Below are 25,125 nucleotides of genomic sequence, written 5' to 3'. Positions count from 1 at the left end.
GATTCATTTCAAGGAATTGAGGGGAAAAGAACTTGTCAAGATATGTGAAGGAAATGAGGTCATCTTCTCACTGTTCCTTCAGGATATGCGGTGCTTATTTACAGCACTATCCGATCTTAGTAATGCAAGTACTGTAATATATAATGTACAGCGTGTTCTCTAGTCTTCTTAAGCTGGCTTCCCAGTCATGTTCTTTACTTAAGCTTGAAGGGCCCAGATTAAGCAAAATGTACTTCGAGGAAATTTAAGAGGCAATATATTCTTGCCTTTATAGGTACTGTATGTCATAATCCTGTAGCAGGCAGATAAGGCTGCGCTTATAGTGCCGACGACAGCGACCTTGACGTCACTTCAAAACAAATGTATTTAAGCCGTCGCATGCGCTTATAGTAAGCACGACGCGACGGATCGGTCGCGGTCGCTGGAAGTCAAGTCAATTTGATTTTTCAAGTGACCGTAGCCTGACGTCACCGTCGCGTCACTGTCCCCGGCGACGGCACCATAAGCGCAGCCAAAGCCATCACACGTTGTCTAAGAACATTTTAAGATAAGGCTCCTAATACGAAGTGCAAAATGATTATATTTCAGAATTGATTTGTCATTTACTGCGATTCTGTTAGCATAGTTGATAAAATAAGATCAACATGCTGTAGAAATATGAAGGCGGGCTTGTTTAAGAAATGCACTTCAGATGTAGTCACACTTAGCGGGTGCCATGGCAAATAATAACACATTTACTGCTTTGTCAAATTGGCGTATGGCAGATTTGTACGAGCATTTTTTTTCTTTGTTTTAATGTGGCAATACAGTTTGCATTTTTTCTTTGTTTTATTATTTGCAGCCTTTTATTATCTTTTAAGGAAATGTAATTACCTAAGCTGCCGATCGATCCGTTCCCCCGTGATCGATTGGCAAAGATCTTGCTCCCTCGGGCTTATACGATTGTTGCCTATTTCAAAAGACGAAGTGCTGTTAAAACCCAAGGTAACTTAATACATTAAAACTCATTTAAAAAGGGCATAAAGTGTAGAGGGAGGAAAAAATGCCGTGAGTATTATCTAATGCTGCACAACGGATTTAGTAAAGAAAGAAAAACATATATAGGCTTTTGAATGTATTGCTGCTTGAAGCTTGCCACAAAAGTTTTGCATTTTACATACAATATGTTTCAGTAACTTCCATCTAGTAATAGGGGATTGGTAGGTACCGTAGTTTGCGCAGCCGCACGGAGCCCCTATTCAGAGCTATACTATACGAACTGGGCATAGTATAAAGAAATAATGCTATGTACATTCCTTACAACTTCGCGGTTACCCAAAATGCGTACCGAGTCCCTGTTCCCAAAGGAAGTTACGTACAAAGTATCTACACTTAAATTGCGTAACTTTTGCAGCCAATGTAAAATGAAGGAATAATACCTTCTAAACTGCTGGAAATGTTGGCACAATTTATCATGTGAGGAACGCGATAAATCGCGCTGAGCTTTGCCACACCAGATACAAGAAGCTTGGCTTCAATTTGCAAATGTGAGCTTGTTTAGAGTGTGAAAATAAAACACTATATCTAACAATATTGTCTTTAATTGATCAAATAATATAAAACTATATACAAAACATACAAAATAATACACAGAAGCCTTTACACGCTTGAGAAAGTCCAGAGGGAGAAACACATTGGGACTTTTATCATGTATTATCTGTATGTGTCTCACAGTGGTACAGTATGTATTATTTTTGATGTTTTCTTTTGCTACTTTTTTAATATTGTATTCATTAAGGAAGATATTTTTTCAGATATAGCGTTGAGTTGTTTTGTTGTTTGTCAGTCAGCTTCTTGATGGTAATTTATACCCTGCCACGCGTGTTTGATTTTGCTCCTGGAGTGCCCCTTTTTGTATGGAGCCACTTTGGCATTTGGAATGGTTGCTAATGCCAATGAAACAATAGGTTGTGGGTTTGACCCACAGAAGCAGGTGAAGTCTCTGGCCAGAGAGCAAACTCTAAAACCTGGTTCCTGCTTCATGTGCTGATATCAATAAAGATCAATAGCACAGCAGTGATGGGCATGAAGATTATCACAGAGAAGCTTCCTTTCTTTCACTCTTGGTTGCTGGCAGCAATAGTGTGAAAACAGAAGAACTCCATGCTTCCCTTCAAGTAATGGCCAAGACAGTAACTGTGTTTGGTTGTGCTCCTTTTGATTTGCCCCAGGGTTGACATAATAAGTCAAGAGGTGTGTGATCTGGTACAAGACTCGGGTAATATCCCTTTCTGTCTCATCTATGACTACGTTTTGATTCTATTGGAAACACATGCGGGAAGATAAGACTGCTGCTCTGTTTGGTGCGACAATATAAGGGGAATCTTGCAGTTGTTTTTTTTTTCATTTATCTTGGTACATGATTTACTGATGATCTATCATACAGTTTTTCTGGGTGATAAAGATTAATGATGACCAGATCTTGAATGTGTGCCCTGCTCGCACAAGATTGCATTGCAGTTTAGTTGTGTCAATTTTTGGTGAACAATGAACTTTTTGCCAACAATGTATTTTGGGGGCAAAGTTTAAAATGAACGTTCTTCCATTGTCCATGTTAACGTGATGTTGATTCAAACCAAATAAGAAAGTAAACCCTCGGCCAGACATCATGCTGTACAAGATATCTTCAGAGCTGGTACAGGGCCTACCCTTGAAGTACAGAGCAGGAGCACAGCAGGTTTGGCTTACTGATTATCACAAAACTTCCTTGTCCCTAACTCTGATTTAGGAGCATCAGCAATGTGAAGGAGTTCTGTACTCCCCTTCCGATAAGGAACAGAGACCCATGTGTGAGTCTTGGCATTTTCTTTGGGGCAAAAATATATTTGAGAGCTGCCCAATGGCCCATAGATCTGAAAGAGGGTTGTTGGAGTGATGATAATTTTGTAGCCTTCAGAATTACATAAGGCTTGGCAAAAGCTCCCATATTCCAAGCTCAATGGTAGCCTCCTCACTTTTGTATGATAGCTGTTTATCCTTTTCTAGTGGAGACAGGCAAACATTGCTCCACTTCTTCAGATAGTCTCTGATATTAAAGATGGTAACTGGGCTCTGTTGAAAATGTTCCAGATGGGATGTGTCCTAGGAATGGACGGATGCACGTCTGAAATACAGATGAGAAGCACACCTGATTGCGCAGCGTTTTCTAGCAATCAGATCCCTATCTAAGACAGTGATGATTCCTACTCACATGATGAACGCCAATGTAGTCAGTGGAGAGAATCTGTGCTTGTTCCTCTTCTTTCAGCTCCTCTCACGACCCCACGTGCAGGCAGCTTTCTGGAGGAGACCTCAATCCACAATGGCGTCGGGGGTGGCTCCGTTGCGAAACCCCCACCGAGGGAAGGAATGGGCACAATATGGTGTAGTTTGAAACACTTTAATTAGCTAATACACTAAAAAACACATTAAAATACACTCACATGGTGCAATACCGAATTGTATTGCTCAAATTGCCGTCCGCAGCTTGCAAATCCTGCCCGCAAGATACAGAGATTCCCTGCACGCAATAGTTACTTACAGAGGGGTTATTTTCTTTGTTTTGTATATATTGCTCCACTTCTTGGTGGGAAGATTCAGGCTGAATCCTCAGTTTTCTTTTCTCCTTGAATATAGTGTGCAGTTTATTAAATGTCTCCTCCAGGGCTCTAGTATCACCCATTCAAACCATCCGGTAATAAAGCCTGATGGTGACCATCAAGCTAATATTACCTTACAAAGTTATTTCCTAAGATGTAGAAATGTGCTAATTGTTTTGTAAAATGTGCATTTGTTGTTTTTTTTTCTCCCCCCAAAAAAAACATTTGCATACATTCGCACAACTGGGGTCACATGACCAGATACTACCATTATCTCGTATTTTAGCTCTAGTTTGAACACGTGTGAAATTGAAACATTTCACAAAAACATACTTTGGCACATCTCTGCATAATGCGTAATCATACATAGATTTTTACAAGATGACTACAAAAGCAACATACAAAAAAATTATTGTTCACTTAATTTTGCTGGTGTCTGTGTGGGTCTCTGCGGGTTTGATAATTTTTCCTACTAAAATGGCTAATCCTTTTTGAATACAGTTAATTGTAATATTCTGAAATATTTACTACCATGAAATGAGTATCATTTTGAGGTGCTATGCGTCCAATCAGCGTGGTACAGTACTTGTAATCCCACGCCTGAGTACTTACTGCCTTGGAAGGAACAGTGCAATCTTTCTATTTAATACAATTTAATAATAAGGGTTTTGGCTTCCTCTACCGAAAATGACGTTGAAGACTAAATATAAAATGTGCCACATTGCATCTCAGTTTTTAAGTTAATATATATTGTATTATTCTACCTTCATGATATGATTTATATTATCTTCAGCATACTTGAAAATGCAGAAAACCATAAATGAATATTAATGTTATGTCTAATCAGAAAGTGACTGTTTTTTATTAGATTTTTGAGTTGGCAGATACTTAGGGGTCTGCACCAGATTTACTACAGAGAAAATTTCTATCGCTTTCAACGGGAGTTAGTTTCTTTAATAAATCTGGTGTTGTTTTATTTTCTGTGTCTTGCTCCACCTTTGCAGCAATGAGACTTTGATAAATAAACTCATCAGTCTTTCTTTAGGTGGTGGTGGGGGTGGTGGTTAAAATGTAAATAATTACTAGTTAGAATAAAATGTTTATATGTGTGTGTGTTTTTAAAGTATTATTTATGTATACGAATGTTTTAAATGTCAAGGTTTCTACTGGTTTTTTTTTTTTTAACGCTCAAGGCACAGAACACAGCTCAGCTATCACTCCCAATCTCCCATAACCAGAGACAATGATCAAATAAATTGTCTGCTACATGCTGCCATTTTGATTTGATAGAACTAAACTTATTTACACTACATCTGTCAATCATTTTGGAATATAAGTACATAGTAGTGTTACAAATATTCAGAAATGCATGCTTGCAGTTCATGCAATAATTAAATAAACTGTGCTTTAAAGATGTAATGAGAGTTAGTAGTCAATAATAAACATCTGTTTACCAAATATATATGTTATTTTATCATACTACCAAAACCTGTAGAATGAAATCATACATGTGTCAAAAGTGTTGTCAGTGTTACAACATGGCTGCATTTTAATCGCAGGCATTTGGTATATTCCACATAATAAAATATGTATACTATACATATAATTAATGCATTCATTGTGTATGTGGTACACATTTTACTTGCAGACATGGAAGAAAGTGATGTGACTTCCTCTTCAGGTCAGAAGTGTGGTTGATCTTCATTTAATGTGGGTTTTTTTTAACTTAATATTGTGTACATTTCTAACATTTTAAATCTTTTAAAAGCTATTCATAAATCCATTTTAATATTGGATCATTTGTTTTACATCTCATTTTTTTGTGTTCCCCCCCCCCCCCTTCTGTGATCACTGGGGTTTTCTCATTTCAGCTACTGAAAATGCTAAAGCTTTTTTCCATGTTTGAAGCTTATTGTGAGTGTTTCAGGCTGCTGTGACAACAACGTTTCTTTTACAGGATTTAATTACTTTTACATTTTTTATTTGTTCACTGAAAAGGACACAACACAAGTCAAGTTTGTTTTACGTATATATATATGTCCATATTTTCATTTATGTTTTATTTTTACAGATGAAGATGAGTCTTCGATTAGTACTGCTCCACCAGGTATATTTATCTTCTTCCTCTTCCTTCTCTTCCTTTGTCTTTACTTGGCACACCATGAAAGTGTCAGCGATCATGTGTAATAAGCTATTCTATTTACCAGGCTACAGAAAAGAAAGCGACTCATCAAAATAAGCCAATATAAACATCATTAAAACAACAGAAATAAAGAAAAATAATAAGACATTACAGAAAACCATGAAGTAGCCATTGGTGGGATTCAGCCGGTTCGTGTGGACCTATTATTAAAATTTCACAAGTTCGCCAAACCGGTGCTTAATTCTCTCTCCTGTCTGGGTGGCGAGCGGCAGGCGGCATCTACCAGCATCTCCCGGCATATTTTCCCTGCATATCTTCTCAATATGGCCGAGCGGCGTGAAATGGCGCCATGTTGCAATGCCAAAGGGAACGCCACGTGACTTAAACGCATCACGTGACGCCCCGTTGCTTTGGCAATGGGATGCTATGTGACATCTTGACGTTACACGGCGTCGCATTGTTATGCAACGCAACAGCATGTGACGCCATGCAGCCCTATTGAGATGATTTGCAGGGGAACATGCGATGCCGGAGCATGCTGGGAGATGTCGCCCGCCACCCGGACAGGTGAGTGGGAGATGTGAGGGGGAGATCTGGGTGAGATGTGAGGGGGAGATCTGCTGGAGATGTGAGGGGGAGATGTGAGGGGGAGATTTTGGGGACATGTGAGGGGGAGATGTGAGGGGAGATATGGGGGAGATGTGAGGGGGAGATTTGGGGAAGATGTGCTGGGAGGGATCTGGGGGAGATGTGAGAGGGAGATCTGGGGGAGATGTGAGGGGGAGATCTGGGGAGATGTGATGGGACTGGGAGAGATGTGAGGGGGAGATCTGGGGAGATGTAAGGGGGAGATCTGGGGGAGATGTCAGGGGGAGATTTGGGGGGAGATGTGAGAGGGAGATCTGGGGAGATGTGAGGGGGAGATCTGGGGAGATGTAAGGGGGAGATCTGGGGGAGATGTCGGGGGGAGATGTGAGGGGGAGATCTGGGGAGATGTGATGGGGACTGGGGGAGATCTGGGGGAGATGTGAGGATGTTGAGGGGGACTGGGGGAGATCTGAAGATGATGAGGGGGGAATGGGGGAGATCTGAAGATGATGAGGGGGAGAAGCTGATGATGTTGATTTTTCACTATGAAAGGGCGGTAAGGTGAAAGAGAACCGGTTGCTACATCTTTTGAATCCCACCACTGGAAGTAGCCTACTACTACAGTACTTCCTTTGGATCCTGGCACTAAAGTAAACTAACCCTACTCTCCGCAAACTTTATAGACAAGAATTATCTTAAAATAAGTAAGTAAAAAGCTCTAAGGCACTGGTCCCGGATACAAATGTTACACTGACTATGAGGATTAGCACCTTTATTAATGGAGGTCTTAAATTTTTTAGGAACAGTTTAAGAGATAATCCTAACAACTGATTTTGAGCAGTTTATATAGTTGATGATGGCAGTAGTGGCACAATACTACAGGACCCATAATAGATAAGATTGGTATACAACCTAAATATAGCCTCCTTATGAATACAACATATAGATGTTTACCACACCAGAGACTGAGATGTTGCTTTGATATTTTTGCTACAAAACTGTGATCTAAAAGGAGCACATCTCGTTTCCAATGTAAAATAGGCTCTTACGGTACTGAATAAATAAGAACGTGCCTTTGTTATGAGACTCCTCCACAGAATTCCTTGATTAGAAGGGGTGATATTTGACTTTGTAGCAGTAAAGGGGCAATAGATGTTGGACCACACCTTTTGTGCAACATTTCTTTTAACAAAGGTGTGTTCTTTATGACAGTGACTCATGCCCAGTGTGTTAGTAGTCAACACCTGTAAAACTACATTTGTTTTCCTGATCTACTTACAATAGCTTGGTTTATAATTTCCAGAGACTTAACTGATTTACGTACTGCTGTTCATCTGAAGAAGTAACATCCAGAAAATGTTCTTATCTTCCTAATGTATATTTCCAACTTACTGTTGTGTGCGTGGCATGATATTTTATTGTACCTCTGTTGCAGAACCCTCAATCCTGGAAAAAGTGTTGCCTGTTTTATGGAAAGACAAAACCCTCTCTCTTTTATTTTATGTCCACAGTTTTGTCAACCTTGACACTATCTTTTTCCCTTATTAATTTGCAGTATACTCAAGTACACATCGTGTAATCCGGCAAGACACGCAAATAAGTGAAATACTGACCCCAATTGAAATCTCCACATACCATAACCTAAGTCATTATCCTTGTTGCAGGATACATGCAACCACACACGCGGGTTCTCTTGATAAGGCTTCTTTATTGAGCCTTAAAAACATACAGCACACAAAACAAAATAGCTTCTCTTCAGCAGACAAAAACAAAATAGCTTCTCTTTAGCATAGAAAACAAGGCAGCTTCTCTTCAGCATGCAGGACACAGACAGTTATCACACATGTACTTTGAAAAACAGACCTTATAGCAGTAATCTCTTCAGTATTTCAGTCCTGTCTCCTGACCAGCTAGCCTGCATGTGTGTACAGCCTGGGGGGTTTTAAAACACCTTGATTATGCAGCTGGGGTCAGACTAATTAAGCAGCCCTTCTCAACTGAAACTTAACCTCGTCACTGCTGCACTGCAAGCCTAAACATAGGTTTGCCAGGTATATGGCTGGTGACGTTCATTCACCCTGTCACAATCCTCCATAAGCAATTGCTAAAATATTGCCCATTGTCAAGAATTAAGATGAAATAATAATGAGAGTTATAAAATTACTTTTTGATCTCCCAGCCATACACTGTAACCAATTTGGAGGGGGAAAAAACTATTTCCTTTAAATATAATCTCTCCGTATCTCTTCTTAGACATGCTTTAAAAATTGAATACAATGTTCTATTGTTTATTTATATTATTCTCTACAGCACACTACAATCACTTTTTAAGGAACCTCAGCCATTACATTCCAGGGTCCAAAAACATTCCCAGAGCGTTCCTAAGCTATATTTCCTTTATTTTAGGTCTACAAAATCAAAGACATAGCCATACTAACATTAACCAGTCCTTTTTTTTTTACCATTGCAACCACATATTTTCTTTCAGGTGAAAATGCTTCAGCTCAGCAAAGGAAAGACTCTGGTAAGTGCTCCTTCCATTACCACATGATTAGGAGCTCCTATATCCTATTCAGCATTCATGCATATTATAACCATCCACTTTCCTAAAATTCCAGAACAACTTCATATAAATGGGATTATTATATAGCATACCTTCAAACAGCCTGGAAAAATATTTGGTACAAATATTGTATAACCAATACAGGCCGAATGCTAGTAGCACTGGATTTTGAATGAGTAAATCGAGCTACTTGTGCTAACTTCTTGTGACCTTGAGCAAGTGCCGCAGCTTTATTTGCATATGGGACAGGAACTTATTTTGCTTATACTGCATATTCTTTTGTAAGCTCTTTATAAAAAAAAATTATACATTTAAAATGTAAATCTCTAAAGTCAGAGAAAGTAACACTGAGCTTTATATTTACTAAGAGGTGCTATCCCATTATACATTATTTGGCCCCAGAAGACATCTTACAAGCCATTCCAGTGAACAAGCTAGATGGTATCCTGACCTGTGGCATGGAAACATTTAGTAAATATGAGCCCATATGTCTTTTTAACAGACATGGTCCAAGAAAATGATTATGGGTCACATTACAGTAGTTTTGCTTTAGTTTTAAAAAGTCTCATTATTTAATCCTGCATACAATATTAAATGTTGAACAATAAGTCTAACAGAATGTTTTTACTAGTGCAAAACTGGAGAAAATCTTTATTAAACTGAACCCCAAGATGGACAAATGATGTGCATGGTGATTTTATTTCCTATGAACAGCGGAATTCTTTGCTCCAATTCTCTTCCTTGCTTACTAGGAGTGAAAACACATCGTCCGAAGGGTAATGAAATTATAGCAGCTCCCACAGCAGCAGTATTCATAACACCTGGTCTTGTTTTTCAGATCTCTCTTTATTAGCTTGAAACTATTTTCCAACACGTTGGATACTGTAAAATCCAAACCAGAATGTTAAGCACCTATTAAAATGTCATTGTATATTAATTCATATTGTCTATTTAAAAAAGTGTACTGCTATCCGTTTGAAGAGAATAATATATATACAGTATAGGATATTTCTGTTTGTACACAAAGAAAAAATGAGGTACACACATTTATACTAACAATTTGCAGTTTTCTCATCATTGGTAAGACGGTCAAAGGCAAAATGTTGAGAAAAAACAGAAAACAGCCCGTGCCTAAAAGTTTGAATGTATATATATTTTTCTTTTGGATAGTATGGTCTCTTGGGGAAGGGCATCCAGAAGAAGCAGAAAAACGTGACAATTCTCAACTATCTACTTTATTTATTGAAAAACCTTCTAGCGGGACAGTAAACGTGGGTAAGTATTAAATGCTAGAATAAGAACATAAGAAAATACACTACCTTTTTACTCTTTACTGTACAATACATTCACAGTCAGATCATTGCTAGGAGGATGCTTACATACAGATATGTCAATATAGTTTATAAATCATTCATCCTCCATTATAACTACATTATATCCCGGCCCCCAGAAAACCTTTCAACTGGAGTTTGACTCTTGGAAATTAGATTTATAGCCTTCTTATTTTCAACAATGTAACTGTATATATCCCCTCCCCCACACTCTCAAAATACATTTGTTATTGGATAGTCGGGATTTAAGAACAAATAATACGGTGAGTCTCAATTTTACTGGACTTAAATTGTGTCAGGAAATGTATAAGATGTGTTCTAATTTAGAATGTAGCCATCATTTGCTTGTATTCCTTCAGAATGTATGTATCCTTGAGACAAACAATAGTCCATGAGCAAGTGGTAGCACAATATAATATTCTACACAGATTTGTTTCTTTATTATAGACTTGTCCACTGGATGATAGTTTTAAAACTCAAGCTTGACTATGTGATTACAGTCCAAAAATAATGCATATAATGAAACAAGTGAGATTCTGGAAAAAGGAAAAAAATAGTAATCTGATTTTGAAGTAAGAATTCATAAGTAACATGAATTTTATAATAATTGGATACAGAGGCCGAACTAGGTATTTTTGCTCCTGTAGCAAGTTCCACCAACTGCCCCCACCCCCTAACCCCCTCCCACCCAATTGATATAATCCCCTCTCTCTTTCCAACCTTTCTCCATCTCGTTCACTCTACCTCTCTTTCCCCCTTCTCTCTCCCCCTCTTCACTGTCTCTCTCTTCTCCGGCTTCTCTCTCTCACCCAGGGCTGCTGACAGATTTTCCAGGGGCCCGGACTAGAGTTTAGACTACTACCCCTCCCCCCCCCACACCCCATGTCAGTGGTCTTGCGAGCCCCCCCATTCCACACCTCACGAGGCCCCCGCCTCTTTTTTCCACCCTCTTTCCATGTATTTCTCTCCCCCTCATCTCATTGTTACCCCCTCTATTCCTCACTCCCCCTCAGCACCCCCTCCCTCACACCCCCTCTCTCCTCTCACACTCCCCCCTTCATCAATTACCCCACTCTCACTCAAACCTGCTCCCTCAATCCCCCCTCCTCACACTCATTCCACCCCCCCCCCAAGCCACACACACACACAATCCCAAGCACAATAATTACCACCTCAAATACAAAACAAACCCCCCCCAAATACATACAAAAAACCCCAAATTCAACCCTCCCCCCAAATACAGTCAAGCCCCCACCCCCAAATATATACACACCAACCCCCAAATGAATACAAAAATAAAACACCCACTAAATGCATATGGAAAAAAAACACCCCAAAAAAACACCCCCGAAATACATACAAACCCCCACCCCCCAAATACACATAAAATACAGACTTGCCTACCTGGGGGATGATTTCAGGCCTCTGGTGCCCTGGCTCTCCGCAGTGGTGCGGGCATCACACTCATGCCGGTGAGCGCCAAGCCTGAAGACGGCACACACCAGACCTCTCTTATGCCAGTGCGCACCGGAAATTGGGCCCAGCTTCTGGCACGCACCGATGTCAGAGGCCTGGCGCACTGGCATCAGATGCTCGGCATGGGATAATGTCAGTGAGAGAGGCCCGCAGCTGGGGAGCGCTGGGGTGCGGAAGCAATGAGAGAACTGTCATCCGAGCATAGAAGTTGCACCCCCCTCCTCCCCTCCCCCCCTTTTCTCTCTCTCATGAGCTGCCACCTCCGGCCCGACCTGTGCCCTCTTAGAGGCTGTGCCCAGGGCAGATGCCACACTCACCCTCTCCCCCCTAGTTCTGCCCCTGATTGGATATGTTCTATGATTTCATTCACATGTGCAGCTATGAACACCTGCCTGATATGTTACAGTCATTAATTGATATGTAAACAAGTGGTGAATGTTGTACTTCAAGAACATTCTCTCAATGAAACCGTATATTGTATAATACACAATACCTTTACGGAAAACCTACATTCCACTCAATTCTCTGACCATTTGATGGCAGAATCAATCATTTCAATATACCTAAGAAAAGCTTAAAAGAGGTTGAGTGAACACCGACCTCACACAATGTCTTGGATTTTCCATTTACAGCACCATGAGTCTTCAGACTTTCTGTTAAGAGTCTGGTGTCTAGATGAACAAGGTGTACATTCTGGTTGCGTTAAAAAAAGAGGATGGGTGAAGTAAATTGCTTTATTTTAATGTGATTTTTTTAAGGGGGAGACATTAAATTTGTTGCAAAAGTCGAAGCAAAAGATCTTCTTCGTAAGCCCACTGTGAAGTGGTTGAAAGGTAAATGGATGGACTTAGCAAGTAAAGCTGGAAAGCATCTTCAACTGAAGGAAACCTTTGAACGTGTTAGCAAGGTATGCACCTAAATCTATGTTCTCAAGATCGATAAGCATGAATCAAACATATGAACAACAGAAGAGGAAAAGAGTCAGACCAAAGACTCATAAATGTTTTTCTGTATCTGATAATAGTGCATCCTAAAATAGTGAGTTATTGTGTAATTCCGTAAAAGAGGGCTGAGAAATCAGTGCAATATATCAGAGACAATGAATACATATAAAAGTTCTAACTAGCTGCCTAGGATCACAAGATATCCTAAAAAAAATCTCTATTTTCAAGAATATCTGGTTTATAAATCAAACCTAGCATCTCCCTTGACGCTGGGTTTAAGGGAAAGGTACTGTTCTGAGATGCCAGCCTATCATTCCACAACTCAGATAGCATTAGAGAATTTGCTAAATAAATAGAATAACAGACAGAGGCTAAAGTGTAACATTTATGTAGTAGACAAGAAGAACAAATTGCTTTAGCTCGGAGGGACATCCATCAACGTAAAATAATCCTAGTAGGGCCACGTATGATGAAGAGACGCAATTCAACTTTTTGTAGTAAAATGTGATGCTTAGAGAAACATTTGAAACAAGTGCCTCTAATCATCAATGTATAAAGCTTATTTTCAACACTTTTGCCCTGTGTGCGTCATATTGTGTTTTAAGGTGGTTGCAGTAGGAGTTGGTAGTCGAACCGATTATGAGAATGATAAAACTCTGCGCTTGGGTGCATCATATTTTTCCACTTTTTTTTAGAGATTCACAATCCTCTACAAAGTCTGACTTGGCGTAAACTCCTTTAAGAACCTGCGTCAGATGCTAGAAACTTGTTCAACTAGTTTCTTACATTTGGCACAAACACAGGCAAAGATATATATTTTCTTGTGCTGTGGTGGTTTTTTTCTAGTACCTTTTATACATAGCTCCTGACATTTGTGCTTCCAGCGTTTGAGTTGTTAAATTTAATATGTATATAATCAATAATAATTTTTTCAGACTTATACATTTGAGATGCAGATCATCAAAGCAAAGGATAACTATGCTGGAAACTACAGATGTGAAGCCTCCTATAAAGATAAATTTGATTCTTGCTCTTTTGATCTTGAAGTGATTGGTAAGGCTTGAGTCCTACTTCTATTAATTAACATGTGTTCTTCTGTATGTCTGTCTAACAATGAGTTGTTATTGGAGATGACAAAATCCTAAGCATCCCAAGCATTATTATTAATATATTAAAAAGACACATAACCTCTATTTTGTAATATATTGTATTAGATTTGTACACTTTATCCATCCAATACAACACATTTTCCCCATTTTATTTAGTTAGAATGTTTTTGTATGCCAGGTATCTCTGTATTGCTTTTTCCCTTTAATTGAGGCCTGGCTGTTTTATAAGTTATTTTGACAGTTTTACAGGACATATAAATGTTGTCAAAATAACCAATATAAATAACAGAGAATCTTTTTTGATACGTAAATTATTTTGCATCTGTCAAAAAGCTATTGCTTTCAAGTAAATGGTATGAATCTCCTTAATATAAGGGAGAGCCTGTGTAAATATACTGTTACAATATAACAGTACCTACACAGGCTAATATAGCGGGCTGAAACCTTAGGATTAGGAAAAAAAGGTTTTACAGCGCACAGTCACAGAGAGTCAGGGTCAAAATAATGAAGAAACTAATTTATTGAAAAAAACATAATAAAAAAACGGAGGTCTAGCACTCTCCTTAGTGTTTCGTGCCTTGTAGCACTTTATCAAGGCACGAAACGCGTAGGAGAGTGCTAGACCACCGTTTTTCTATTATGTTTTTTCAATAAATTAGGTTCTTCATTATTTTGACCCTGACTACTGTATCTGTGGCTGTGCGCTGTAAAATCTTTCTTCCTACATCTGGACTTTCACAAACGGCTGCACTCAAGCCTTGGAGACGCAGATCAAGGAGGATAGAGGAAGATTGAAAATGTGAGTACAGTACAAGAGTCTGATTATTATTTGTGTCTAGGGACTATCCCAATGAGGCTCTGAGGGGTGGATTCATTTTCACCAGCTCACAGCTTTCAGGGAATATTTGTCCCTTGCTTCAGACATTTTTAGACTCCTCACCTGACATTATTAATATATATTTCTGAAGGTTACACCTCGCCCCCTTTATTTCTGTCTCCATTTTTTGAATAGTGAGTATATATAATAATTATGTGATCCAGTACTTGAGCACCCATACCACTGTTTTCTTGCAACTACTGAAACCTTAGGTTAAATCCCTTTAAAGGTGATTGGAGGCAAAAAAAAGTGTCACCCTTTTGGAGTTATCTATCAGTCACACAAACACGATCAGGATATGTTTGATAAAAATGAATGTGGCAAAACCCCTCCATTGTACAAACTACAGCACAGATAGAATGTCATAAATGTGTTTGCATTGCGCCCCTGTGCAAGACATATAATCACACTCATGGTAGTCTATCTGTGCTGTGCTTTATCAAAGCTTCACAGCTGCAAAACGGAGGCGGAAAAAAAAAACAGCACCAGACTTACCCAAGAAAAAAGTCCAATGTAAGACTTTGTTATGTTGTCATGTTTTTGAAATAGGTCAAACTCATTTTGGTCTGCAGAGGTAAGCTGCGAAATTTGACATTAGAGCAACATGTTGTGATATACTGTTTATTGTGATAGTGTGCAAGCATTAGCATTGAATTCTATGAATATGTTGCCGAATGCCACATCTATGTGTATCCAGGAAATTATGAAACTAAGTTGCATCCAATTTACAGCATCGATGTATCAAGCTGCTTTGCTCCAGTTTTGCCCTGGGTGTGTCAGTGTTTGGAGAAGAGTTGTATGTATTACATTTGACACCTCAATCTAGCACAGGGAGAACGTTATCTTTGCCTTGATATACAGAATACTGTGAAGCTGAATGATAAAAGTTTCCTTGCTGCAAAACTTGTGCAAAAACAGTAAACAATTATTAAGTATTTCATTAATATGCTGTATATTTGCACCAATTTTGTGACTTGGAAACTGTAGGTAACAACCACAGTTTAAACAATATTTATATTCACATTTGTGCTGTTAGAGTGCTGAACCTCTGTTGTGTCTGAACACATTAAAGAGGTTTAGTCTAAATTTTGTTTGCCCAAATACAATATAAATTGCAATAATTTGTTTTGTTTATAGCGGCTCCTGATGCCTCCAATGCTCTTGACATCCGATCTGCTTTCAAGAGAAGGTACAGTAACTAGCTACAGTGGTTTCTAAAGCTTTTTTTTAGCACAAGAGCAGCTACCTTTAAATTCTGATTACTCTGAAGAATATTTGGGCAACTGGAAGTCTAGAAAGATACTAACTGTCATTAAACTGTGCAGTACAGTGCAGCTAAGTTCTAGGGACATTTAGAACAATTCCCCCGCCAGATAAGCAGAGCACATTTAAAGGTGTTGTCCATTCTAGTTCCAAAATGAACCAATGGCAGTTTCACGCACGTACAAGATTTATAACTGCAGCACTATTCATCTGAAATCTAAAAGTATTTGGATTAAACCACTGCCAACCACAACAGTCCTAACCAATCTCCTTACATCTGTACATGCATGGAGGAGCCAGGATCCTAAGTGAGGCTATAGAAGCAGCCTCTACTCCCGCTCTTCTCTACTCAATAACTCAGAACTCAACAGGAAGGAGGCCACGCAAGGAGCCCAGTTCACTGAACTCTCTATAGTTTACTTGACAGAAAGTGTATCTCTGTAAAACTTACTTGCGTAGCCTTGCTATCAGAGCACGTCACCTGATTAGCCATCGCATTGTCACCCAACTGCAATCAAAGATTATAGCACCTACTGAACCAAACAAATAGTTACATTCCCAAAGTGAGAATTCCAATATATGGTTTAAAAATGCATTTTTAGATAAATACATTTGTTTAAAAGGTATAACATTGTTCATGTGCGTATTACATTTCCATTCACCACTCTAAGGGAAATGTCAGGAATAACTTTTTTTTACAGTGATGCAAATCTTTGTTTCCTTCTACAAAAAGAAGATACACATTTGCAAAAGTCTGTTTTTTCAATGGTGTGTTGCAGTCAACACACTTGCAGAAAAAGGCTTTTGTGATAAATAGTTTTATGTAAGTTTGTGTTACTACAACACAAATCGGGACAAAGGTTTTTTTGTACTGCATGTACAAAAATTTGTCACATGAAATAATATCTCAAATCAATCAAATATTGTGCTTACTTTTCACACAAAAGAGATTTGTACACGGCCTTTTTGTGAAAAAGAAGTGTGTTGATTTGACATTGAGCGTGGGTATTTGGATTGTGCCTTTTGAAGTGTGTTATGGATGTCTTTCTGTTCTAAACAAAGATTTGATCTTTTTTATATTAATAACAGCGGTGAAGGACAACAAGACGATGCAGGAGAACTTGACTTTAGTGGTCTCCTGAAACGTAGGTGAGAAAACAAGTGATGAAGTGAGCAGTGAGAGTTAAATTCAGCTAAACAAATCCAGGTTTTGAATCCATAGTCTGACAATCATCTTTTTCCTATAGTCCCTTGATCATGTTTAATTATTTCACCTATAACAATTATTTACATGAATTCCATTTTTGCTTCCCCACGTACGAGCATGTACTTCTAACCTAGGATAGCTGCATGAGAATAAATTAGAGATAACATGGCACAGTTGCCCATGATCTTCTTACTTTATGATCTGTTGCCATTTGTTGCATGTCTTCTACGTTACCCATAAGTAGATAAGCAAACTGAGACCACAGAAAAAACTGGTGGAGTGTTGAAATAGATAGTGCTGTGTTATTACATGTGTCCAAATTCCTGAGTGCATGGCAACATTTATATACAGTAGAGGGCACTCAATATAATTGCTTACACCAGACTCAAGATAAATCCTTGTCAATGTATTAAATAAATATATAATTGATATGCATATTTGCACTGTATACCGTATAGAGAATATACTATATATATATAATTAGGAGCTGGAGTGTAAAAAGGTTACCAGTTTTATTACTATTGACTTCAATGTAAAATCAGTCTCGTAAGAAACTATTTCACCTAAACCAAATTGTAGGTCACCGGCTTTTCAAGTAAACAGTTTCCCTCCCAGCTACCTGTAGGAGTTGTCACTTGGTTATGGCACTTGCTGGCACTACATCTGCTGTAGGACCTGGTTTCAAACCACCCCAAATCAGCTGATATCTTCTGCTACATGCACTAAAAATACACTGACAAACTCCTCAGGGCTGGGACTATTATCCTATTACTTTGTACGGTGTATTCCACATCTTCAGTGCAACATAAAAAAACAGATTTACTGAGCAAAACAGTTTCCAATGAGTGAGATCATTGCTCTTCAAAGCATTTTTTTATCATTGATATACTTTTACGGGTTAGACTGGGTTAGATTAAACCGGGCTCCTTCCATTTCCTGGTCCATCAACATCAGTTCAAACAGGTTGTTGACTTGTTGCTCTCTGCTTACTTATGAGTTCATCTCAAATGTTGATGAAAGTAAAATAAACCACTATATTGATTTTTGTTAATTATTATTATTTGATGGAAAAGAAAAACAGTCTGCCACTTTCCTTTGGTCTAAGCTATTACTTTTTTGTTTTCTTATGTAGATAAATGTACTAACAGCAATAACTGTGTGGTTGGGTAATTGAACCATATGTTTGCCTCATTTTATACATTACTTGGAATGTTTTCGTGGGTGCTATCAAAACCAACCTTGACTTCACATTTTTCACTGCGACAAAAAGTGTGAAATATTTATTTATAGTGAACAAGTTTGGAAAGTTGCAGGCAAAAGTTTTTGGGGAAATAATAATATTAAAAATGTTTACATTGCTAATGCCCAGTTACATGAGGATAAGCTGAGTCACAGGCAGAGTCGTTTGCCCAAAAATGTGTGTCAGTTAATAGGGATATAATCAAGTTTATATTCTTCCGAAGCAAAGACCAGCGCCTTATCCACTACACAATGACTCGCACTGTTCTAGTAACTACCTTACAGCAGTACTGAAATAATATAGCAAATGCATCTCACGTTTTTAATACGATGTAAAATGCTTAACAGATCAAGTAAGTATGCCTTTTCCAAATGTCCTATATGTACAGTATGTTGTTATTCTGACATAAACAGACATTACTTATGTATTAAAAATATTAAGCTTAACACGGAATGCCAAACGTTTGCTGATATCTCCAATCAGCCCTTCCAGTCTCCTTCTATATTTACAGTATCGCTGCAAAAGTAAATATTAATGTAAATTATTATATGTTTAAGATGACTTTCAACTTCTATTCTTGGACTTCCTTTTATTCTATCCCTATCATTACAGTATTTAGAGATCTTAATAGGAAATATTTTAAGTCCTGAACTGTACAATCCCCCTCTGCTCCTCCACGTTTATTTTCCTTGCTCAACATAATGCAAAACCCCACTCATTTATGATTTTGTAATGATCCCCCACCCTAAAACGAAACTCAGCAAATACAATTTTAGCTCAATAATATATTTTTACCTCCACAAGTACAGGTGCACAATTTATCCACATGCTATCAAAGTCATTTCTGAATAAACATTATTACCTCTTCCGGGAAATAAGTTCTCAAACTTTAATTTACATAGTAACGTATATATGCAGCATTTGACACTGTGGACCACCCTCTTCTCCTTCACATTCTCCATACTCTTGGTATTCGGAACAAAGCTCTATCCTGGATCTCATCCTACCTCTCCCATTGTACTTTCAGTGTCTCTTCTGCTAACACCTCCTCCTCCTCTATTGATCTCTCTGTGGGGGTACCCCAGGGCTCTGTCCTGGGACCTCTTCTCCTTTCTCTGGACTCACTCTCTCTAGGTGACCTAATAACATCTTTTGGGTTTAATTATTACCTCTATGCTGACGACACACAAATATACTTTTCAACACCCGACCTTACACCTGCTGTACAAACCAAAGTTTCTGAATGTCTCTCTGCTATATCATCCTGGATTGCCCCCCGCCGCCTTAAACTGAACATGGCTAAAACAGAGCTCCTCATACTTCCTCCCAAACCTGGCCCTACTACCTCCTTCCACATTACTGTTGGAACTACGATCATTCACCCAGTAGCCCAAGCACGCTGCCTAGGGGTCACACTCGACTCCTCTCTCACATCCGCCCCTCACATTCAAAAAATTTCTAAAACCTGTCACTTTTTCCTCCGCAATATAACAAAGATACGCCATTTCCTCTGTTGCTCGACTGCTAAAACTCTGACTCAGGCCCTCATTCTCTCCCGTCTTGATTACTGTAACCTCCTGCTGTCCGGCCTTCCTGTCTCTCACCTGTCTCCCCTACAATCTATCCTAAACGCTGCTGCCAGAATCACTCTACTCTTTCCTAGATCTGTCTCAGCATCTCCCCTCATGAAATCCCTCTCCTGACTTCCGATCAAATCCCGCATCTCACACTCCATTCTTCTCCTCACTTTTAAAGCTTTACACTCTTCTACCCCTCCTTACATCTCAGCTCTAAATTCTCGTTATGCACCATCCAGACTCTTGCGTTCTTCTCAAGGATGTCTTCTTTCTACCCCCTTTGTATCTAAAGCCTCTCCCGCCTTAAACCCTTTTCACTGACTGCCCCATACCTCTGGAATGCCCTTCCCCTCAGTACCCGACTAGCACCCTCTCTATCCACCTTTAAGACCCACCTTAAGACACACTTGCTTAAAGAAGCATATGAATAGCACGGTGGATATTCTGAACACATGATACATAAAGCTTGGCCCCCTGCAGACGCACTTACCAGAACTCCCTCCTACTGTCTCTGTACGTTCTCCCTACCTACCAATTAGACTGTAAGCTCCTCGGAGCAGGGACTCCTCTTCCTTAATGTTACTTTTATGTCTAAAGCACTGATTCCCATGCTCTGTTATTTATTTGATAACCACATGTATTACTACTGTGAAGCGCTATGTACATTAATGGCGCTATATAAATAAAGACATACAATACACTACAATACAATATATGGGGGATTTGTCACTGTTGTTTAAAATATTTCCTATATGCAATATTTCCTAAAACATCTATGGTCTATTGTAGATTTTTTCCCCACTACAGAGTGACGCCTCTTGTTATACAGTCTGCATATTTGGCATGTCATATACTGTACCTCTCATCCCCTACCACCTGTAAGCAATCTTTGTGTTCTGCTTTTAGGATGTTTTTTCTTCTTCCTGTATCTGGCTTACATATGATATTCCATTGTAGATTATTCCATTTCCAATTCCCTTTTCCATTTGCTTTGTTTAGATAACAAATATGTGACACTGACTAAATAAAAAGTTTTTAAAAAGTCTTCTGGTGGAAATTACACATGATGCCAGTATGTGCAAGGCCCTGAGAAGTCACTCATTATAACATACTGTAGGTGTACTTCAACATTCTAGTAGCAGTATTGGTCCTGGAGGAGAACTAAGTGGCCAAACAGTAATGATAACCATTCAATCAATCTCAAATATCTTCAGATTCCTCTTGGACCCAGTTGGTGATACACCCTTTTTATATTTTAGGATTTCTCTCTCTAAACTTCTTTCACCCCTTTTCTCTCCTGATGATAGAGAGGTCAAACCAGAAGAAGGTCCCGAGATAGATGTTTGGGAGATTCTTAAGAGTGCTAGTCCTAATGAATATGAGAAGATTGCATTTCAGTATGGCATCACCGACCTGAGAGGCATGCTAAAGCGCCTGAAACGCATGCGCAGGCAAGAAAAGAAGAGTGAAGGTACCGTCCAAAAATAGAGCCTTTTTAATATATTTTTTTAACCGTTGTACTGCCAGAGGGACAACTAAAGGGTTAAGCTATTTGCATTACACCAGAGGTCCCCAACTCTAGTCCTCATTGACCACTAACAGTGCAGGTTTTACGGATACCCCTGCTAGAGCACAGGTGGTTCAGTCAAAATGAATGGGCCACCTGTGCTAATGAGAGGTTATCCTTAAATCCTGCACTGTTAGCCGTCCTTGAGGACTGGAGTTGGGGACCTCTGCATTACCCCATAGATGTATTAACTGGTGTTTAATTGTGTTACAAATTATGGGCAGTGATTTATAGTTATCTAGTATAGCAAATAAATGAAAATAATACTTAATCACTAGTAATGGCATCCATCGGAGACAAGCCAGAGGCTGCCAAATCTTGCTGAAGTCATACATTATAAAGAAGTAAAGAAGCTTCCATGATGCAGCCACTGAAAAATTATAAAAAATATTTATTCGATGCATAATGCAAAAACCTAGTTATCAAGAGATGTTTCTTTCTTGGATTCGTTGCATTTACATACCCCTGTCCTCAACGTTTCAGCCGATCATTCAGAGAAGTGGTGCTTAATTAATTTGTATGAAATGAATTAGATGTTTTCAATCCTTTTTGCTTTGAAATTGGTGCAGTTTTTTCCATGGAGGTAGAACATTTGTACATGACTTCAGTTTGTAGAAGCACAGACTGCGAACATGTATGAGTTAAATTTCCTTTTGTTCCCAAAGCATTCTCCAAGAAACTGGATCCAGCTTATCAGATTGACAAAGGGGGGAAAGTAAGGTTTGTTGTTGAGCTTGCAGATCCAACGGTTGAACTGAAATGGTATAAAAACGGACAGGAAATTCGCCCAAGTACAAAGTAAGTAATGTTAATTTTATCGGTTCTGTTCCATGGATTGTGTACATATTGATCATCTATAATTACGGGAAATAAGATGTTCTGGCTGGCGCAATGCATTAGTCCCGAGACCAAACTGAATACATTTGCATTCCTCTTGGGGACTCTTCATTAGCGGCTGTTTGCTGTATTTATGTTGTATGGATTGAGCGGTGTTTGGGGTGTTGGATTCATGGAATAGCCGCCCAACAGAGGTGGGCCAATACAGTAAGGGAATTCAAACATGTTTGGTATAGATATAGGGCAATCCTTAATATGAAAGAAAGCCAAGGATCAAATAGAGTGTGAGGTTATAGAGAAGATGACTGGCAGACACAATGGGCCAAGTGGTTCTTATCAGCTGTCAAATTCTATGTTTCTACCTTCCAGCACAGCTTAGATAATATGGCCCTTTACAGTCCATTCAAGTACACAAGCTGAAACATGTCTTCTGGCACAGAAGGTGTCTTATGGAGTAACATACTGTAACTAAGTGTAGCCCGCTATGATCCAGTCACTTGAATGAAACTGTGCATGATCTTCTTTCTCACCATGTGGAATCGGGGCCCTGGGGACCATTGCTGAAGACAGAACATTTGAAGGAGTTTATAGGCTGAAAATGTTTGGAATTAGAGGGGAAAGAGTGTATCAGTTATCTGTCATTTTTCTGAACTGGAAGAAAATGAAGCTTGATAAATAAGTTTCTTACATTTGAGGATGGCAGAAGGAAGATGTTATGCTCAGCTGGGATACAGTCAAGCAATGATCAATCACAATTCCTTGAAATTAACTTATCAGGTTATTAAGCATTTAATTATCAAACGGCTTGAATATTATTATCTTGTTACATTCAATTTAATTTATTTTAGAACAAAAACAACACAATTGTATAAAACATTATTTACTTTAGAAGAAGTCTTTAGAGCAGTTCGTGTAAGAAACATTGCCTGACATCTTTATTTATTTCAACAGGTATATATTTGAGCATAAAGGAAACCAGAGAATATTATTTATTAATAACTGCACATTAGCAGATGATGCTGCTTACCAAGTGAAAGCAGGAGATGAACAGTGCTCCACTGAACTGTTTGTCAGGGGTATGTATATCCATGTTTTTAAATGCTGCTCAATAACTTAGGGCCATATTTAATAAATATGGCCCATGCAAGTACATGGGCTGTAAGGAGCCTTAAGGCTCAAAACCACTTAGTAAATTTGACCTTAGGTTACAGTGAATGGGCTGTAAGGTGCCTTACTACTTAGCACTGATGAGTAAATATGGCCCTTAACCTTTCCCCTGCTGGAAGGGTGCAGCTGTTCTTCTGGGATGGTGACTACATGATTGCTTGGGCCAATGATCATGTGGTCACAAGTTATAACCAGCCTGCACTTCTGTTCCGGCCATGTTCAGGAATGGGTTCTCACCCTAGAGAACAAGCAACATCCATGTGATGTTCTTTGGCTGTAATAAGGGCCACTAGAGTGCCAGACATTGTGTCATTCATGAAAGATCATATCAATTTCCTTATTCTGTTATTGGGAGTTATACCATTCAATTGGCCCATGTACATTAGCTTTCTAGATCTCACAAGTCTCTAATAAAGATTTAAAAGGAAGTAAATCAGTATTGGTCTGTACACCATAAATCCAGTCCATCCTGAAATGTGGCCACTCTCTTGTCCAGTTGCATAATGGTGCTGAGAGCTTTAATGTGATTATCCTCACCTAATATATATTTGCCAGCCAAGAGACTTTTAGGAGCATCAATTCAAAGGATTTCTTAGGTGTTCAAAAGATAGAAAAAATAAGTTCACTATTTGTTTTGTGACAGATTGCTTTTCCAGGTACAGTATCTGAAATTTCAATCTGCTTACTACACATACTCATTTTTAAATTAACTATGTTCAAGGTTGAAATAACAGGATCTGAAAGGCGTGTGATTTAGACCATGACTAGCTGCACCATCAGAGTACATAACCCATTAAATATAGTCAACAAAGTAAAAAAACAAAAAAAAACATAGATAGATACATAGCTAAATTAAATCAATAAACCAAAAAGTCATATTAAAATCAATGAGGTGCATTCAGACAAGCCTGAGTAACTTCATATACTGCCTAAAAGGTGTTTTAACTATTATTAAATTATACGTTTTTAGTTGCAATAGATTAGTATTATTAACCTATTTTCAACCTACCCACAAAATACCAGGAATAACTAATCATCCCCTATTCTCTTAGTTAACAAGAAGCCACAGAGACAAATGGCATTTGGCCATTCCCACTGTATGAAGGCATTTGCTGCCTGAAACATACTATGGTCTATTAATTTCTGTTAATGAGGCAAAGCATTGGGAGTAATGTCAGATTAAATGGGAAGGTTGATGATACTTACAACTCTGTTTCAGTTTATTTTCTTTTGTATGTATATATACTGTATTAAAGCAATACCTGAGGCATTTTTAACATATACCTCATGCAAAGTTGCTGAATGTAGCCTGTGTATAGAAAATCTTCCAATAGACTACTAGTTAAAACTGATACTCTGTTCTTCTTACAGAACCTCCTATACTGGTTACGAAGGAGCTGGAAAATATTAGTACATATTGTGGGGAAAGAGTGGAACTGGATTGTGAAGTATCCGATCCAGAGGCCAATGTGAAATGGTAAATTGTTTGCCCCCTGAAGTCTTGATAACAAGAGCTTAATGACCCATTTTGCAGCAAATAGCCCCCCAGAATATTATTGTTGAGTAGTTGCTGCCTTTGAAAGATTGTTGGTTTCTATATTCATTGCACATCTTGGCAG

General features: G+C 38.7%; 1 protein-coding gene across 20 annotated transcripts in view; it reads left to right on the top strand.

The window, feature by feature from the left end:
* The window catches only part of MYBPC1 (myosin binding protein C1), a 120,640-nt gene that overhangs the window by 33,956 nt on the left and 61,559 nt on the right, over positions 1-25,125 (top strand). For 12 of the 20 annotated variants that reach the window (XM_075600647.1, XM_075600660.1, XM_075600657.1 and 9 more), the window contains 12 exons: positions 5,266-5,298; positions 5,689-5,724; positions 8,837-8,872; positions 10,082-10,186; positions 12,477-12,625; positions 13,598-13,715; positions 15,786-15,837; positions 17,001-17,060; positions 21,243-21,406; positions 22,168-22,300; positions 23,291-23,415; positions 24,878-24,983. In XM_075600647.1, the coding sequence (XP_075456762.1) occupies positions 5,266-5,298; positions 5,689-5,724; positions 8,837-8,872; positions 10,082-10,186; positions 12,477-12,625; positions 13,598-13,715; positions 15,786-15,837; positions 17,001-17,060; positions 21,243-21,406; positions 22,168-22,300; positions 23,291-23,415; positions 24,878-24,983 (1,117 nt within the window). The remainder of the gene's footprint in view (positions 1-5,265; positions 5,299-5,688; positions 5,725-8,836; positions 8,873-10,081; positions 10,187-12,476; positions 12,626-13,597; positions 13,716-15,785; positions 15,838-17,000; positions 17,061-21,242; positions 21,407-22,167; positions 22,301-23,290; positions 23,416-24,877; positions 24,984-25,125) is intronic. The other 8 variants (XM_075600650.1, XM_075600646.1, XM_075600653.1 and 5 more) reach the window with 5 other exon arrangements.

Source organism: Ascaphus truei, chromosome 5, assembly GCF_040206685.1.
Source record: "Ascaphus truei isolate aAscTru1 chromosome 5, aAscTru1.hap1, whole genome shotgun sequence".
Taxonomy (NCBI): Eukaryota; Metazoa; Chordata; class Amphibia; order Anura; family Ascaphidae; genus Ascaphus; species Ascaphus truei.
Note: the sequence above shows the minus strand (reverse complement) of the source record. Positions and strands in the feature narration are given on the sequence as shown.